The 17,557-nt window shown below is 42.3% G+C and overlaps 1 protein-coding gene across 1 annotated transcript in view; it reads right to left on the bottom strand.

Annotated features, from left to right (window-relative positions):
* The window catches only part of LOC122814108 (extracellular calcium-sensing receptor-like), a 172,321-nt gene that overhangs the window by 47,870 nt on the left and 106,894 nt on the right, over positions 1-17,557 (bottom strand). Inside the window, exon 4 of the mRNA XM_044086723.1 lies at positions 5,791-5,914. Coding sequence (XP_043942658.1) covers positions 5,791-5,914 — 124 coding nt within the window. The remainder of the gene's footprint in view (positions 1-5,790; positions 5,915-17,557) is intronic.

The raw sequence follows: 17,557 nt of genomic DNA, 5'->3' as shown, positions 1-17,557 counted from the left end.
AACTTAAGTATGTAATAACAGTATGGAAACCTTATAAGAAAAAAAGTATCACTAAACTGGAATGAATACATGTCTCAACACTAATAAACCATTCCATCTCTGAACAATACATCCCCAAACTTTGGAAAATCTCTTACATTATCCCCTTACATAAAGGTGGAACTTCTACACAATTATCTAACTACAATAACCTTCTATCAAATACACAACATGGCTTTAGGCCTAAACACAGCACCACAGCAGCTTTTATAAGCTTTCCAGATGCAGTTATATCACATAATCGAAATTTCAAAATATTGAATCTGATATTGTCGGCACCATATCATCGATATTTTGAAACTTCGAACATAAACAAAGAAAACAAAAAAGAAAAAACTAAAACAACTAAACATTGCAAGCAGGGGTGAAAGCCCCCCTGCATCTCCCATGTGGGAGGCTGCACCCCCCACAACCCCGCTACTTAGATATACCAACTCGATTGCACTACATTACAGTAAATGGAAACTTCCCCTTATTGAGATTTCCGTTAAAATGTTCAATGTCTTTCACTTTCGCTAATACGGTGCCGACCATATCAGCTTCAATATTTTCAGTCTTTGATGAAGCAATATAGACCCTTCCAGACACAGTCAATCAATTCAGAAATAAGGAACAAATTGTAGCATCCATCTTCCCTGACATGTCAAAAGCATTTGACACAGTCTCCCATCTAAAATTACTCAATGCACTAGCCACCCTCAACCTCTCCACAACTACTATCTCATGGTTCTTAAGCTACTTGTCCAAAAGACAACAAGCAGGCAGATGGCAAAACAAAATTTCACCCCTCCCACAGTCTTATTGGGGATACCACAAGGCTCTATTCTTGGACCACTTATTTTCACTATCTTTACCAATAACCTCAGTAAAGCCACAAACCCAGCAACTACTATACAATACACAGATGACTTAACACTAATCTGTGCAGCCACTTCCTTCCTTGAGCTCCTACAAATTACTCAAAAATCTTTCCCTGACATAGATTGATACCCATCAACCAATCAACTAATACTTAATCCCAACAAGACCAAATTAGTGCTATTTACAAACCACAAAACAGCTCAATCCTCCACTCCATTCATTATCTACTCCCAAAACAGTACCAAAATTGAACCAGTTGACCACACAAAACTACTAGGAGTAAAAATTGACAGAGCACTCAAATTTGGCACACACACATAGCCCAGAAACTCAAAAATGTACACATCAAACTGGGCTCAGTCTACAGATCCATCCCATACCTTACCCAAACCTCCAAGCATGCCATAGGCAGAACACATCTACTATCAACCCTCTTATATACCTCCCCAATTCTTATAAACACAAGGTTAGAGTCCTGCTACAATCCAGATTTGCCACAAACCGCACAAACGGATCATGCCATTGCATAGCTCTCCAGCAACTAAACTGGCTCGAACTCCCTAACCTCTTAACCAGCTTACCATTGCCTACACCATCATACACCAACCCGACAATTGTCCTGCCTCAGAAACCTAGTACAACCCTATCTCAACAACAGATCCCTCTGACCATCACAAAAACTGTTACCTGATGCTACTAGGGCAAACAACAGCTACGAGGATGCCCTGTTCTCCAAACAGATAGCTAAAAGATGGAAATCTATACCCCAACATATACTTCACACAGCTAACCTTTCTAAATTCAAAATGCTCTTCAAAGATCACTTAACAAGCAGTTGGCTCTGCTGCTGTACCACACCAGGATGATAAAACAAAACACATCCGCACCCCTTTTCCCACTTGCTAACACTCTACTTTGGAAAAATACACATAGCAGATCAATGTCTTCCTCTTCTTTACTTTTATTCTTCCTGTATTGTATTAAGACAAATATTATTATTTTTTTTCTATATCTAAATACACGTGTGCCATACTGATGTTTTTTATCTTACGTCAATAAATTTGTGACTCATTGTATTGTACACCACTTACTTATATTGTATATTTCATACTACTTTATACTACATAGGATTTTTGTATCTCTGTTGTTCAATTTATAAATGTTGTAATGAGGAGAATTTCTCCCCAGGCCTCCCCTAAAAATGGGCCTTTGACCCAGTCAGACACTCCCGGTAAACAAATGTAAATAAATAAATAAATAAATAAATATGCAAAGGGCATCCATGGATGTGAAAATTCAAGTTATTATGAAAGACTAAAATATCTGAACTTGTACAGTGCCTCTTATAGATATCTAAGAGGAGATCTTATTTAGGTATATAGGGCATTTAGTGACAACTACCTCTGGAATGTTTGCAGTTATCAAAACGTAGTAGAGAATCATCAGACACCCTATGCAGAAAATTCTGTAGGAATGAGAAATGTAATAATTGCTTCTCTTAGACAGCAACTGATGCATGGAACAGACTACCAAATTACATTAAAGCAAGTACTAGTTTAGATATTTTTAAGAATAGCTTGAACACTTATTATGGGAACAAGTGTTTTTGTATATTGGCAGGCTAGAAGGGCATTAATGCCTGTGCTTGAAATATTTGTATGTATGTATTTCTGTATGTTTTTGCAAAGCTGACTTTTTGTGGTCAATTTTGTAAACATTGATCTTTGGGTGTTTCATTTCATTTCGGTACACTCATGTATATATAATAACATAGGGCTAGGGCTACAGGCAGGGATAGGGTTAGAGCTGCAGTTAGGGTTAGCACACATGAGTAAGCTGGGGCAGGGGCTATCTCTAACTGTAACCTTTACCCTAATCCTATCCTTGCCCCAAACCTTAACCCTACACATTATATTATTAAAAACAGTTTCTCTAACAGTATTACTACACAAGATAAAAAGACACATAACACGCACAACACAAAAACATATTCCATTACCTAACCCCTTACTTTAACCCTACATGCAAACATTTGCACATATGCACCAACTGCTATAACACAGTCTTACCCATCTTCACAACCACTACTTTTTTCATTCAGACATTAACTTTCCTACAAAATTCTGCTTATCTTCACTATATAAAGCTAAATTCAACCACATGTGATTCACACAAAGAACATTCACTCATTTCTGCATTGTCCCTTTTATACACAAGCAAAAGCATTTAAACCAACTGAGTATTCCGCCTTTTGTTACATCCATATCTATCTATCTATCTATCTATCTATCTATCTATCTATCTATCTATCTATCTATCTGTCTGTCTATCTATCTGTCTATCTATCTATCTATCTATCTATCTGTCTATCAGTCTTTCTGTCTACCTATCGATACACACACACACACATATATATATATATATATATATATATAGAGAGAGAGAGAGAGAGAGAGAGAGATCTAGATCTAGATATAAATATAGGTATAGATATATAGATATAGATACAAATACAGATGTAGATATAGACATAAATATAGCTGTAGCTATAGACATAGATATAGATATAGATATAGATATAGATATATGTGTGTATACACACATCTCTATTGTTTTGATCCTGATGCTTATTATTGAAAATGTTCTCCTCCTTCTTACTTTTAAATTGTGTCTGTCTGGATAGAATTTTCTGTTTAATACACACAGAAATAAAAAATAAATACAAACGCACATGGATCTAATGGAAAATATAAAACGTTAACAGGTTTCATTTATTCCGAAACAGAGCAATGTAGCCAAAGTTGATTTAGAGGAAATGTAATCTTGCAGTTGTTATCATTCATCATCAACTCTTTTTTCCCATTTTTACATGGGGTTGTTGTGTTAAGTCAACTGCCTCCATCTCTTGCTGTTCAATGCCACTCTCCTACTTTTTTCAACACTCATGCCTGACTGTTGCATCTTCTCTTGCACAATTTATCAACCTCTTTGCTAAATGCCCCTGTTTCCTCTTGGCTTCTTCCAGTCTGTCCCAAATCTCCTTCATCAGATTGTCTTCTGCTTTTCTGCACGTGTGCCCAAACTACCATAATCTGTACTCTCTGACCTCTTCTACAATTAAAGCTACTTTGACTTCTGTTGTTATATCCTCATTTCTTCATCTGTCCAACAGTGTGCATCCTACCACCCATCTCAGGCACTTTATTACCAATACCTCTGGCCTCCTCAACTGGTGCTGCAGGTTTCTTTAACATGCTCTAGTACTGTTCACCAATGTTTTGTACATCTTTCTGTCATACATTACACCTGACACTCTGTGTCAGTTGATTGCAGCCCCTTTGATTTTATATTTAACCTCCTCATTTAAACTTGCTTTCTCCTTAACCAATCCCCAGGTACTGCAAGCTGTTAACTTAACCTGTTCCACTATTTTCCCTTCTATCTCAGTTCTCAGATTATTCTGATTTCCCACATTTGCTGCCATTACAACGGTTTTATCTGTACTCAGTTTCATCTCATGTGCCTTCAGTTTTGCACTCCATTCCCATACCTTTGCTGAAGTTATTGCTCAGAATCTGCCTGTAATACCACATCATTTGCATACAGCAACTTTGTTGATCTGTCCCCTCCATCCTGTTTGCTAATGTAGTCCAGCACCAGTATGAACAGCAGTGGACTCAGAGCTGAACCCTGATGTACACCCACTCTCACCTGGGAACCCCTCTGTGAAATGCAACATTGTTTGTACCTGAGTCATTCAGTCCTTGTACATAGCTTGCACTAATTCTACCAATGTTTCTAGGAGTTTAAACCACCACAGGACTGCCCAAATCAGCTTTCTTGGGACCTTGTCATATGCTTTCTCCAAGTCCAGGAATGCCCAGTTGGAATGTTTCCACATTTCTAGCTTCTTCTCAAGTATCTTTCTCACCCAAAACATTGGGTCAGCTGTGCTGTATCCTGATCTGAACTAAACTGCTCATCTCCCATCTTATTTTCTACTACTCAATGTATTCATTTATCAGTCACCATCTCCAGAACTTTCATGCAACATGACAGCAGTTTGATATCTCTGTACTGCGCACAGTTGTGACTGTCCCCTTTGTTCTTGAAAACTGATAGTCTCTCTACTGCCCACAGACGTGACTGTCCCCTTTGTTTTTTAACACTGGGACTAGTATGCTTACATTCTCCAGCTATCTGGGATAGTCATTTCTCTCAATACTGCTATGAATGTTCTCAGAAACAATTTCTTCTGATTTCATCCAACATGTTTATCATATCTACTGTGGCCTCATCTGAGCTTGCTGCTTTTCCTGACTTCATTTCCCTTAGTGACTTTTGTGCATTCAACCCTCTGAAGTAACCCACCATATTAGGGCAAATGTAAGTGCTGATGTGAGGACTTAATTGTTTTCATATATAATGGCAGAACAATAGTCAACACCATCAGCTGTAATGTTAGAAATAGCATCACATGGATATGAAGCTGGATTCCTACTGAAGCCACTTAGAAACAACTATTACAACCAATAGAATTAAAAGAGATCAAGTGTATGGTAAACAGGAGCAGCATATTAACAAGCAGGTCAATTCACTTGCAAGAGCATTTGTTTACAAGAATAAAAAGTCCAAATATGAAAGATGTGAACAAGCTCATTTATTGGAAATATATAGCATGAAACTGTGGGATACATGCAAAGAAAGAGCCTAAAAATCCAGAATGTTTACATATTGTGGTAAACAGCTGTAAAACAATGACAGAGAGGAAGGAGAAGACATATACTGTGAAGCTTTATGCTCAAAAGTCATGTAAAACTTCCAGCTTAAGGCACTATTGCTCTATATTATAATTTGTGCATTATAAAATATGAAAAATGGAATAGTTACCAGAATGGTTTGATATTTCCCCCTCAGAGCATGGGATGCAGTCAAAGCAGCATATAGGCTGTCCCTTCTGAGTAGCCTTCCTATATCCTGGGCCACAGCTTTCACTGCAGACTGAGCGTGGGACCTGTGAATATTAAAGAAGGAAAATGTCAACATAGCTTACTGTGTCAGAATTATAGGGTAGCATTCTTAATGTCCAAAGTCTGTTCAGCAGATTGGCTTTTTGGAGAATTATACCTGCTTGCATTGGCACAGCTCTTTGTTCAGTTTATACATAACAAAAATGTACAGCAAAGGACAATGGATTTTTAGCATAAAACAGATGTTGTTTACCATGATACTTTGAAGGTGCGTAAAGGCATTTATAATTTTTTAAATAGCATCTGAGTTCACAGTTGTGACATTCATAACTACACACACACACACACACACACACACACACACACACACACACACACACACACACACACACGCACACACACACACAGTGGGCTGGATTCACAAAGGCTTGCATGGAGTCTAAGAGTAGAGTAAGACTCCATGCAGCCAACATGTCCGCCGAGCGATCCAGGAACAGCCGGTAGGGGTGTGCAACAGAGCTCTCAAAACTAGTCCTACACGGACAGGGTTTGGATATGCAAATTACCTCAATTGCAGGTGAAAGCTATGCAAATGAGGTAATTTTGCGATCCAGGAAACCCAAACCTGTCCAAGTAGGAGTAGTGTTATTTGCAGAAATGTACTCAGTTGACAACTGAGTACGGTTCTGCAAATAGCAGAACGGAGCTGTGACAGCTCCAAAAAAAGGATGCATTGACACAAGGAAGCATGCCAATGGTCAAAAATAAATGTTAAGTGATGCAAAATAAAAATAAAATAACTTTTTTTTTTCATCCCGATCTCTGGGGTTTAAGCATAGCGCAGCACCACGCAAACGCACTGCGCCCTAAAAAGCAGAAAATCAATAATTAAGATCCACAAATGTGGATTTTATTGCTAATATGAATTTACAATGCAAGTGAATGGCAGGCTGAAGACAACATGGCCACCGAGTAGAGGTTGCTAAGGGGGGAAGCTCAGTTTAAGAGATGTAACCAAGCATTAGTAGGCAATCCTATGTAAAGGAGGGTTAGGATAGTGAATCGCAAGTTTACATAGCAAATGAACACAGTCAGTGGAGTGTAGGAGTAGGATAAGGGGAGTAACAGAGTAGAAGATAGGTGACATCACGAGTGGGGTATGTAGGAAAGAAGTGAAGCTCATTGGAGCAGAGTGGCATGTGTCAGTTGTCATTTACACATCATTGAAAGAGGTGTGTCAACAGGTAGGCTAGGTAAAGTCAAGAAATTGAAGGTGTATGCCGTGGATAACACTAAAGTTTTTTGCTGAGTGGGTATGCGCACGTGAGCGTGCCTGTAAATCCAAGTAAGACAGTGTGCGCATGTGTAAGTGTGAGTGCGCGTGTGTAAGCTGGAGTAAGCATGTATAAGGCTGTTTAAAGAGTTGTAAGCGTGTTTGCACTGGTGTCCACATGTTTTAACAAGAATAAGCAAGTTTTAGTCTGTTTAAGCATGTGTGCGCGTGTGAGCTGCTGTGAGCATGTTTGCGCTTGTGTGAGCGGTGCTGCCCCCTGAGGAAACAGAAAGGAAAAAGGAAGCACAACAAATAGTAGGAAGCTACCAGGGAGTACTAGCAGAGCTAGCAGGTGAAAACAATCAGAATCAGGCAATTACACAGGCAGTACACTAGCCCAGCCCAGCACTTAAAACTCTGCAAACAACAGTCCATTATGTTTCTCACAAGAGACACTGCAACACTGCAGTAAGCTAATAGAAGTGAAAACTGAAAAATCTTTACTGAGACAAAGAAATGTTAGGGGCTGCCATTGCTGTTATAAGGCGAAATATGCAACATGCTGAGGGTGGTGACAATGCGAATGCTGCTGGACAACCTACAGTGAGGAGACAGAGAAGAGTGTACAGCCCCAGGGTAACCTACCAGGGGCTACATGAGCTAGAGATAGTGGAGCCCTATAGAGTGGACAGAGATCTCTTGCAGTAAATTGATGAGCTGTGCAATCCACGCCTCACACACAGAACCAACTTAGGGGAACCTATCCCAGTGGAAACCAAGTTATGTGTTGGCCTAAGAATATTAGCAACAGGTACCTTCCAGAGACCAACTGGTGATATGATGGGGATATCACAGGCATCAGCATCCAGGGTACTGCACCAGTTCCTGGATGCCATGTCAGCACATGTCGGTGATCATGTATATTCCCCAAATCTTGTGAGGTATTGGCCAGCAATATGCATCTCTTCCAGCAAATAGTGGAATACCCCGAGGAAGTGGCTGCAATAAACTGCACACACATATGCATCAAAGCACCAGCCGGCGAGCAGGGTAGGGTCTACTTCAATCGCAAGGGCTTCCCCTCCATCAACTTCCAGGTCATGTGTGATGCCCAGGACATAATACTGAATGTGTGTGCTGGCTGCCCTGGATGCTACCATGATTCCCATATCTGGCATCTAACGCAGCTGTACCAGACCTTTGCCAATGGGGAAATCCCACATGGTCACCTAGTGGGGGATGCTGGCTATGCACTGGAGCCGTGATTGATGACACCCATCAGAAACGCACACACACCTGAACAGGAATGCCATAATGAGGCACACGCACAAACACGAAATGTAATCGAGCATGTGTTTGGGCTGCTCAAGTCACAGTTCCAGTGCCTGGACACATCTGGTGGAGCCTTGCAGTACTCACCAACTACATGTACCCAAATTGTCATGGTATGTGCTATGCTACATAATATGATCCTGCGGAAACAGCTTCAGCAGGACCAGCATAGGCCTGGGCCAAACAGCCCCCCACTATTGCCAAGGCCATCACAGGCAGACAGTGACTCAGAGGAGGAACAACCTGAGCCTGACCCAGTTGGCAGAAGGAGGCTTGCCCAGTATGCTTTGGCCTTGGCAAAGAGGCAACGCATAGCACATACACTGGCTCAGTAGGAAATCTGGAAATGATACCTCTCTCTGACTCGCACATATAGTAAAAGGGATGCCTAATTTGACACTACCTGCTTTCAAACATGTATAGGCAGTGTAGTATCTACATCCAACATAGGCAGCCCTGCAGCACCACCTGAGGCATGATTGCCATGTGTTAAGCAATATAAAGCAGTGCTAAACAGCATTCACCACCATGTGGTATATGCAAACAAAATTGCACACACCAACTAGCACAACGGTGGTCAATGTTGAGTAATATTGGGCAACGTCCAGCAATGTTGGTGAATATTGAGCAATGTCAGACAAGCCTGGTCTAAGTAGGGCATAGCTGAACAAAAGCCAACGTGCTCATATTTGCTCTACTGGCCCTTAAGCAGTCTGGTCTGCTCAGTATGAAAATATAAAGCAGTGATGGGCCTCAAACCTAGGATACTGTGCACTATAGTTATAGCACTGAACCACTAAACCATGACAGCATTGCAGTGGTCAGCCTGTATGAAGAAATGTTGATAAGTCTATGCAAAGTATCTCATGGAAACCCTGCAGTCACAGCATAATCCCTGTCGTGTTATGACACAAAAATGAGTCCTGCAGTAAGAATAGAACCTGACGTCCAACAAACACAGTATAAATGTTAATATTGGTCATGTTCACACACATCAACAAATTAAGTGGACCTCAGATAGCAACATACTGAAAGGTCACACTGGGCATGCTCAAACACTTGAATAAATGAGACAAATATCAGGCAACAAAACATGGAAAGCCTGAACTGGGCATGCTCACACACTTAGGCCATGTCTGAGTACAGCAGTGGGCCACACATATCTGGCAGTTGCATGTGTTAACCCAGCAACCTCTCACTATCCAGCAATCTGCCCTGTGCACACAGTTATATGACAACAGACACATATATAATATAGTGGAACCCAGTCATAATCAAATATGTTCTGCAGTTGTTCATAGAAACTGAGAAAGCAAAGACAATAAAAACCTGCAAACAGTATCAGCAATAAATATTGTGCATCCTGAACATTATCCTAGGTTCAGCGGTCAATACTAGGCTATCTGCCCTAGGGCATGTGCAAGCCTAGCCAGAGTGTGTTTGGCTTTCGCAACCCTGTCAGATTACTACACTGTGCCTGTGAATAGTAGGTCACACCAGATAGCCCATGTACATTTGGGCTAGTGTGCCTCTGTGTAGCAGGGACCCAGAAGATATCCCTGGGGGAAATATACGATCACCAATCCAGTTGTCAAGATGTCTCCTGTAGGTGGTCAGTGGGTGGCTCTGCCTATGCGAAACCGGGATTACAATCCGTAGTGAGTGGATCCTCTGGGATAAGAATCTGTCCCTCCAGCATGTCCTATTATCATCTGTGCTGAGATATATGTCCCTGGGGTGTGTAGCTCCAAGGGGGTTGGATATCCTGAGGTGGAGCATGTCCAGTAATTCTGGGTTGGGTATTTCTGTAAACAACAGGCACAAATCATATCCGAGTAGGCGGTAAGTGACTGAGTAGAGCTGGAGTTACTGTATCCGAACTGTGCAGGGCATGCGTGTGAGTCCCTAGATCTGCTTGGTGAGGAACTTTTGTGGCCATTACACTTGCTGCAGGTGTCAGGTAAGGTACATCCCAAATGTGGCATTGTAACCAAGCATGGTTGTGATGAGTATAGGGGCACAGTGACCTCAATTGATCTAGATGTGAAACCATATGGGATAAGGTGGGCTATATAGAAGGTCTGTCCAACCACTTTGGCAATGTGATTGTGAAAGGCGACAGTACGAACAAGTCATGTCCCCAAACCGCTAACAACTCCTACCATACGTAATGGATTACTACCTATGTGGTAATGTGTGGGCATGTTGTTATTCCCAAAGGGGATGACTATGCAACTAATGCCATTTAGTTGTAGGCCATGGCTCAGGCAGCAGTCATCCATCTCTGTGAGACCCTGTTTGAGTATGCATGTGCCAGCTGGAGAGTTGATTATGGCACCCAGTTTGCAGTTATCTGCGAGCATGGTCAGCCATATTCCCCCTGTGTTAGCCTGTACATCAGACAAATATATACTGAACAAGAGAGGTCCCAGGACTGAGCCTTGTGGGATGCCATGTGTAACTGATGTATAGTCAGACATGGCACCTGCAATTCTGACCATGTGGGCGCTATCCCTGATCCAGGTAGCAATCCATTGTGTGAGATATTTGCCCATATCGACACAGGTGAGCCTATGCATAATGGCTGAGTGGGGTAATGTGTTGAAGGCTTTTGCAAGGTCCAGGTAGGCTGTGTGGACAATCGCCCCTATGTCGATGGACCTGGTAACCGTTTAAAGAATACAAACAGGTTCAAGAGGCAAGATCTGCCCACAACAATGCTGAAATGTGTAGGACACAGTGTCTGTAGGTTCCCGATGTCTATGTGTATGAGTCCCATGACAATACGCTCCATAGCTTTGCAGAATAGGCTAGTTAGGCTTATAGGGCGATATTGTCTGTGGTCCGTTGTGGCACCAACTCTGTGGAGCGGGACCACTGTCACTGTATGCCATTCCATGGGTACATATCCTGTAGTAACTCTGATATTGAACAGTGACATAATGTGAGGGTTACGTCTGTCATGAAGCTCGTGCAAGATGCAGGCCGGGACACCGTCTGGTCCCATTGATGCTGTGTTGTTCGCTTTGGGGAGGGCAGCACTCACCTGTTAAGTTGTGATGTCAGGGAGGTTACACTCTGTTGGGATGGATAGTTACTCCTTAGGGGGGATGGGGGGAGACATCTGCACTGAACCTGTTTGCCAGGATGTTGGCAATGTCAGTGGGTTCAGGGTATGTTTAGTCAGTATGCAGTAACTCACAGCATATCAGTGAGTGTCCACCCAGGTTCCTGACATAACTGAAGAAGGCCTTGTGATTGTCCTACATGTCTGGTGCAATTGTCCGTTAGAAGCGGCCCTTAGATAAAGTCATGACTGATCGTAGCTGTCTGCTAGTACAGATCACAGATGCCTTCCCTGTCTGGGATTGTGCTCTATCATGTAGTAGCTTCCTCCTGTTGTTGTATAGCTTATTAATGGCTGGGGTCTACCAGACAGGTCCCCTGCCATTGGAGGAGTGAGTCCTGTTGTTATCTGGGATAGCGCAATCCATGCAGTCCACTAGTTGTCCATAGAATGTGTATGTAAAGGATTCAGCAGTGTGAGCCATATTTACCACTGTCCCAGGGTCTCTGAAGGATACCACCTTGCTTTGGTGAAGTGAGACGGTGGTTTATGAGGAGTTCACCAAGATTACCCAGGATGGGTGTGGGGACAGGATATGGATGTCCAGTGAGATCAATGTATGATCTGACCTTAACAATGAGGGGTATATCACTGGTGTGGAACATAGAGTCCCCATGTTGGTTATGATCAGGTCCAATATGTTTTCCCCTCTTGTGGGTGTGGTGACCAGTTGTGCCATAGCATATGAGTTTACAAATAGTAGCGACTGTTGGGTGAGGGTGTTGGGGCTTGAGTAGTATCCCCAGTCAATGTTTGGGTATTTGAAGTCACCCAATATAATTGTGTTTGTTGAGAACTTCATATTCTCCATTGTTCCCAGGAAAGCCAAGTGTGGTTCCTGAGTTTGGGAGGGTGGTCTGTAGCAGGCAACAAACTGAAAGGCAGTTTTGCACAATGTTAGTTGCATATGTATGGTCTGTGATGCTTCGTGCAGTGCTACTAACCCGGAGATGTGTGTATCTGTGATGTATATGGATACTCCCCCTATTTGTGTTGTCCGTTCTGAGTCTTGTGGTCAGAAAACATGGTATGAAACATAACCTGGTAGTGCTGGTGTGCATTTGTGAGCCTGAACCAGGCATCTGTTAGTGCACAGATATCACTATTCTCCATACTGAGGAGAGTCCTAAGTGGGCGCAATTTAAGGGTAACACATCTGGTGTTAAGCAGCATTACCCTTAGTTTCATTTACTCTGTAATGTCTACGGAGGTGGGTTTTTCTTTTGAGCCCTGCTTAAAAAAGGCACTATGGTGGTAGCAAGAGCCTTAGCCAGTATTCGAAAGTCCAAGGGTGACAGGTGCAAGCTGTCCATAGCAAAGCTACGTGGCATGTCGAGCATGTCACCCCAGGCTAACAGACACTGGATCCCCTTTGAATGACACCAATATGTTAGCCAACTGTTAAATGTGATAAGTTTGTCTGTATACTGTGACATCATACTTGGTGAGTGTAACATGCTAGACAAGGTCAGATGCATACTGGCCTGGGCTACATGATCAGAGAGTTCCTCTATGTATCATGTCATGTGGTCCAGGGAGGAACGTCTGAGGTTTTATGCACCAGCATGGACAATGATGGAACCAGTCCTGTACTTGCTTTGGAGTGACCTGAGTGCATGTGTTATATGGCGGATCCTGGCACCTGACAGACAGCTCAAAGTGACTATTCCCTTGTTTGGCCTGGTGAGTGGGACGTCAGTGTGTCTGACAATAGGTGTCACCTATTACAAGTGCATCCAGTGTGTTGTTTAGCCCGAAGGGCAGTGACTGTGTGGCACAGTGACATTGTGAACTATGTGATATGTGGGTATTGTAGTGGAGTAGCAGTTGTTTGTGTGTCTACTTTGAAGGTCTCTGCTGCTTAGGCAGAGTTTATTTAGAGCCTCCGAGTATGTTTATGTATGATAATGTGATTTGATTGCTGCCTCTAGAGGTTTATGTGAGACTGATATGTGGTGTGTGTGGTTACCTTCACCACCTGATGGACTGTGTCAGTCATGGGTCGAGAGAGCTCAGCCTCCTGTATGTCTATATAGGTGCATCTCTCACATATATCTGAGTTTGTTGGGAGGAGGAGAGGGTTGTCTGTCTACATGAGGCAGATGTGACATTATGTCACAATCACAATATTCACTAGCTGGACTGGAGAGTACACATGAAACCAACTCCTGGACATGCCAGGATATTATGATGACATACTCCATAGTCTGATCACAAAGGATCAGTAGGGTGTTGAGTGTGTAAAAGAGTATAACAGGGATTAGTGCTCAGGTTTGTTGGTGTTTTGTAAAGAGTAGCTGAGAAGGAGTCCAGACTGAATCATGACATCTCCTTCAGCTATGTCATAAATAGCAATGTACACTCATATATGTCCTGAGTCAGGGCCAACTGTACCTGACTGACAATGCCAACATCCTGTCAGATAGGCCCATATAGTCATACCCACCTCCCACTGACGATAGTCCCTATCATCATACCAGGAGATATCACATGTAGAATGGCTGAACAGCTCCCCCCAAAGCCAAAAGCATGGCAGCAGTTAGATTGCATTGTTTCCCAATATGTGTCATGCATGAACTACAGAACAAACAGACACTGCACCTGAACAGTCAGTTAAGCCTCACCCTCTCCACAGGATCTGGAACCATTGAATGTGTTACAGCAACATATGGCACTCCCCACAAGTGTTGGTGCACAACACACCATGGGAAGTATAGTCCAGTAAGCCTATGAAGTCTGATCTGCAAGGCCACGGAGTCCATCATGGTTGAAGTCATAAACAGAGCTGACAAACACACAACCCTATCAACTGTGGTATGTTCATGTGCAGATAATGGTTCCCAAACATGCTAGACTGATTGCAAGGCAGCCACCCAAGACATACATCACTGAACAGAGCTACACATGTCCCACATAGACTTTGAATAGCCCTTTATCAACATCCCAGACACACCAGACACATGTTGTATCCACAAAACCAATGTGTGCATAAATATGTGTTGGATGTATGAAGGAATGTCAATGTGTCCACAGATAGATCACACAAGGTAAGAATTATGGGGTCCTGTTCAAGCTATTGACACCTGCCGACCCACATGGCTCATTCCTGGAATTGCATAAAACAAAGTGTACACACATTACCATGTCCAGTCTGATGATGTCAGCATCCTACAAATATAGCAGGAGAAGAGAAACCACCCAGTAAAGCATATAGTGTGCCGTGTTAATGCAATATCTCCCTAATATCATAACATAGTTAAGTAGGCATTTGAATCCTGCAAACGTTGACAGTGTGTGTGTATGGGGGCGTGTATATTCCTCTTTGGAAAGTCTGATGATGTCAGCATCCTACAAATATAGCAGGAGAAGACAAACTGCCCAATAAAGCATATAGCGCGCTGTGTTAATGCATATCTTTCTAATATCATAACATAGTCAGGTAGGGGTTTGAATCCTGCAAATGCTGACCGTGTGTGTGCAGGGGGATGTGTGTATATATATGATCTCCTTTGAGAGAAGTGCCTTTTTGGAGAGTGGGAAAACACATTAAAAGAGGTACATTCCTCTTTGGAAACTCTGATGATGTCAGCATCCTACAAATATAGCAGGAGAAGAAAAACCTCCCAATAAAGCATGTAACGCGCCGTGTTAATGCATATCTCTCTAGTATCATAACATAATTAGGTAGGGGTTTGAATCCTGCAAATACTCACAGTGTGTGTTGCAGGTGGGTGTGTATGTGGGTGAATTCCTTTGAGAGGAGTGCCCTTTTTGGAGACTGGGAAAACACATTAAAAGAAGTACATTCCTCTTTGGAAAGTCTGATGATGTCAGCATCCTACAAATATAGCAGGAGAAGAGAAACCACCCTGTAAAGCATATAGCATGCTGTGTTCATGCATATCGCTCTAATATCATAATGTAATTAGGTAGTGGTTTGAATTTTGCAAATGCTAACTGTGTGTTGGGGGGGTATGTGTGTGATTCCCTTTGAGAGGAGTGCCCTTTTTGGAGACTGGGAAAACACCTTAAAAGAGGTACATTCCTCTTTGGAAAGTCTGATGATGTCAGCATCCTACCAATTGAGAGGGAGAAGAGAAACCACCCAGTAAAGCATCTAGCGTGCTGTATTAATGCATATCTATCCAGTATTATAACATAGTTAGGTAGGGGTTTAAATCCTGCAAACGCTGACTGTGTGTGCAGGGGGGTATGTGTGTGATTTTCTTTGAGAGGAGTGCCCTTTTTGGAGACTGGGAAAACACATTAAAAGAGGTACATTCCTCTTTGGAAAGTCTGATGATGTCAGCATCCCACAAATATAGCAGGAGAACAGAAACCACCCAGTAAAGCAGATAGCATGCCATGTTAATGCCTATTTCTATAGTATCATAACATAGTTAGGTAGAGGTTTGAATCCTACTAACAATGTGCGTTTGTCTGTGGGAGGGTGTGGGTATGTGTGTGATTTCCTTTGAAAGGAGTTCCCTTTTTGGAGACTGGGAAAACACATTAAAAGAGGTACATTCCTCTTTGGAAAGTCTGATGATGTCAGCATCCTACAAATATAGCAGGAGAACAAAACACCACCCAGTAAAGCATATAGCGCGCCATGTTAATGTGTGTCTTTGTAGTATCATAACATAGTTAAGTAGGGGTATGAATCCTGCAAACAGTAACATTGTGTGGTTGGCTGTGTCTGTGGGGGTGGTGTGTGCTTTCCTTTAAGAGGAGTGCCCTTTTTTGAGACTGGGAAAAAATGTAAAAGAGGTACATTTCTCTTTGGAAAGTCTTATGATGTCAGCAACCTACAAATATAGCAGGAGAAGAGAAACCACCCAGTAAAGCATATAGTGTGCTGTGATAATATGTATCTCACTTATATCATAACATAGTTAGGTAGGGGTTTGAATCCTGCAATTGCTGAGTATGTGGGTGGGTGTGTCTGACACCGTTGGTCAATGGGGTGTGGGTTTTTCTTTTACAATGGTATGACATATCATGATTAAAACAGTATGTGCATTGCACACATCATGTATCTATGTGGCAAATAAATATGTGTACATGTGACCTCAATCAGTACATAGTTGTGAAGCCTGCATGCTACATGAATACATTTGTTACCTTTGACAGATTGTGCCGCTGCTTCTCAGATCGTAGGTCACATATGTATGTATGTGACAAGGCCGGCCACTGTAGTGATCAGTGGACAAGGTCATCTGTGCCACACACACCCATGACAGTTACTATAGAGTAGTGTGAGTGAGGGTATATGCCTGGGGTATATGTCAGACATGTTCATACACAACAACGACTGACAATAATGGACAGTCATTATAGGTGTACAACAGCCTTGGGGATATGCATTCAGGCCCCTAATGTCTTATGTGATACACCGAGGGACTCCACAATACCTATGAATATGTGGATACCAAGGACAGATGACATAACATGTGGCTGTAAGTACACATTGGTACCCAACATACATGTTGAGGGCTACCACCTATGTGGTACTGTCGGGATAGTATGTATAGTAAATGTGGATGACTATGCCATAGTTGGCTTACTGCTATACAGCATGTATCGGACAACAGGTATCTGTCTGTATGATACCCTTGTATAGGATATGCATCCCATCCAGGGAATGCATTGTAGGCCAATGCATGCATTTCCAGATGTGGATGGACATATCCCTAGTGTGTTTGCATGTACCTAAGAGGGCTATATGCCAAACAGGTGTGGTCCCAGGAATGAGTGGCAGTCAATACCACTGGTTACTGTTATAGTATAATACCGGAAGGATCCAACTGTTACTGAGTTCCCTACAACTGTGTGTCATTTGTCATGACATCATCTAATGATTGGTTATAGTCATGCTGTTGAGGTTGTGTATACTACCAGACTGCAAATCATTGACAGATGTTAACAGTATCAACCACAGCATAGTGCCTGCCC

This window comes from Protopterus annectens, chromosome 10.part0 (assembly GCF_019279795.1).
Source record: "Protopterus annectens isolate FY-2018-M chromosome 10.part0, PAN1.0, whole genome shotgun sequence".
NCBI lineage: Eukaryota > Metazoa > Chordata > Ceratodontiformes > Protopteridae > Protopterus > Protopterus annectens.
This window is presented reverse-complemented; position numbering and strand designations above follow the sequence as displayed.